This window comes from Triticum dicoccoides, chromosome 1B, assembly GCF_002162155.2.
Source record: "Triticum dicoccoides isolate Atlit2015 ecotype Zavitan chromosome 1B, WEW_v2.0, whole genome shotgun sequence".
In the NCBI taxonomy this organism is placed as follows: Eukaryota; Viridiplantae; Streptophyta; class Magnoliopsida; order Poales; family Poaceae; genus Triticum; species Triticum dicoccoides.
In genome coordinates, this window is record NC_041381.1 from 265,241,582 (window position 1) to 265,242,798 (window position 1,217).

Genomic DNA, 1,217 nt, shown 5'->3' on the forward strand with positions numbered 1-1,217 from the left:
CTTCTCCCCGATTCAGACCAAATCCTCCCACCATAGCTCTTCGCCGGGCCTCCTCCTACCCTCCTCGCAGATCCAAAGCACAAATCCAAACAGCACACCATTCGCCCGTTGGCTTCCCCCTCCCTTCCCCTCACGCGCGCTACCTCATCATCGTCATCGGCTCGGACATCTCCCCTTCCCGCCGGTAGCAGCCATGGACGCCGTCGACTCCGTGGTGGACCCCCTCCGCGAGTTCGCCAAGGACAACGTCCGCCTCGTCAAGCGCTGCCACAAGCCCGACCGCAAGGGTAAGGACCAAAGACTCGCGCCTGCTCGTCCGGATCCGGTTCGTTTTCCTCTTTCACCAGATCTGACGCTGATTCGGCGCATAGAGTTCACCAAGGTGGCGGCGCGGACGGTGATTTGGTTCGTCATCATGGGGTTCATCGGCTTCTTCGTCAAGCTCATCTTCATCCCCATCAACAACATCATCGTTAGCTCCGGCTAGGTGCGAATGCGTCTCCTCTGATCCCGTCTCCCTCTTGTTTGCACGGTTTAGTTAGACTTGGGTCCTGTTGTCTCGCGCTGTGATCTGTTGGATCTGCGGTGTGCGTGCACAGTCCTGCGATCTGACCAATATTTAGTAAGCTAGATTTTAGTAGATCCTTTTTCCTCCAAATAGACCTGCCAATTTCTACCTTGTTAGGAGAATTCGGATGAGTCAAGGGTAATCAGCTGTTGGGAACTGGGGTCATGCTTAAGTCATTGCCGCTAGTTGCCTCCGCAGGACGAATTGGGGGCATAGGTTGGTTCCTCACCACACAATTTGGGAAAAGAGGAGCTTTTGCAATGTTTCGCTGTTTCTGCACATACCACTAGTTCGCCCAAGTTGGTGTCGATTCAGTGCATCTAAATTGGCACCTACTGAGTAGACAGGTTACATACCAATGTTTGTCCATGGTTCGTGCTATGTGCCGATGTATTCTTCATTCTTTAATGCACCTGTGTTCACGCATGGCCAGCTTTATGTATTCACAATATAAAGTTGATCTATACACGCATGGGAAGCTTTTGTAAAATAAGAAAATAGGTAGGAGTCAAAATATTGTAGGACACGTGTTATGCAGTGTTGATCTATACTTTAATGCACCTGTGTTCACGCATGGCTAGCTTTATGTAGCAGTGTCGCCTGTTCTACACCGATGCTCTTTTTTTATGCTGGTCCTATGTCATGGGTG

The 1,217-nt window shown here is 50.8% G+C and overlaps 1 protein-coding gene across 1 annotated transcript; it reads left to right on the top strand.

Moving 5' to 3' along the window:
- Positions 1–187: 187 nt before the first annotated feature.
- LOC119304106 (protein transport protein Sec61 subunit gamma-like) lies at positions 188–487 on the top strand. Its single transcript, XM_037581270.1, has 2 exons — positions 188–287; positions 372–487. Exons 1-2 carry the CDS (start codon positions 194–196, stop codon positions 485–487), a joined length of 210 nt encoding a protein of 69 aa, XP_037437167.1. The 5' UTR covers positions 188–193.
- The last annotated feature ends 730 nt before the right edge of the window (positions 488–1,217 follow it).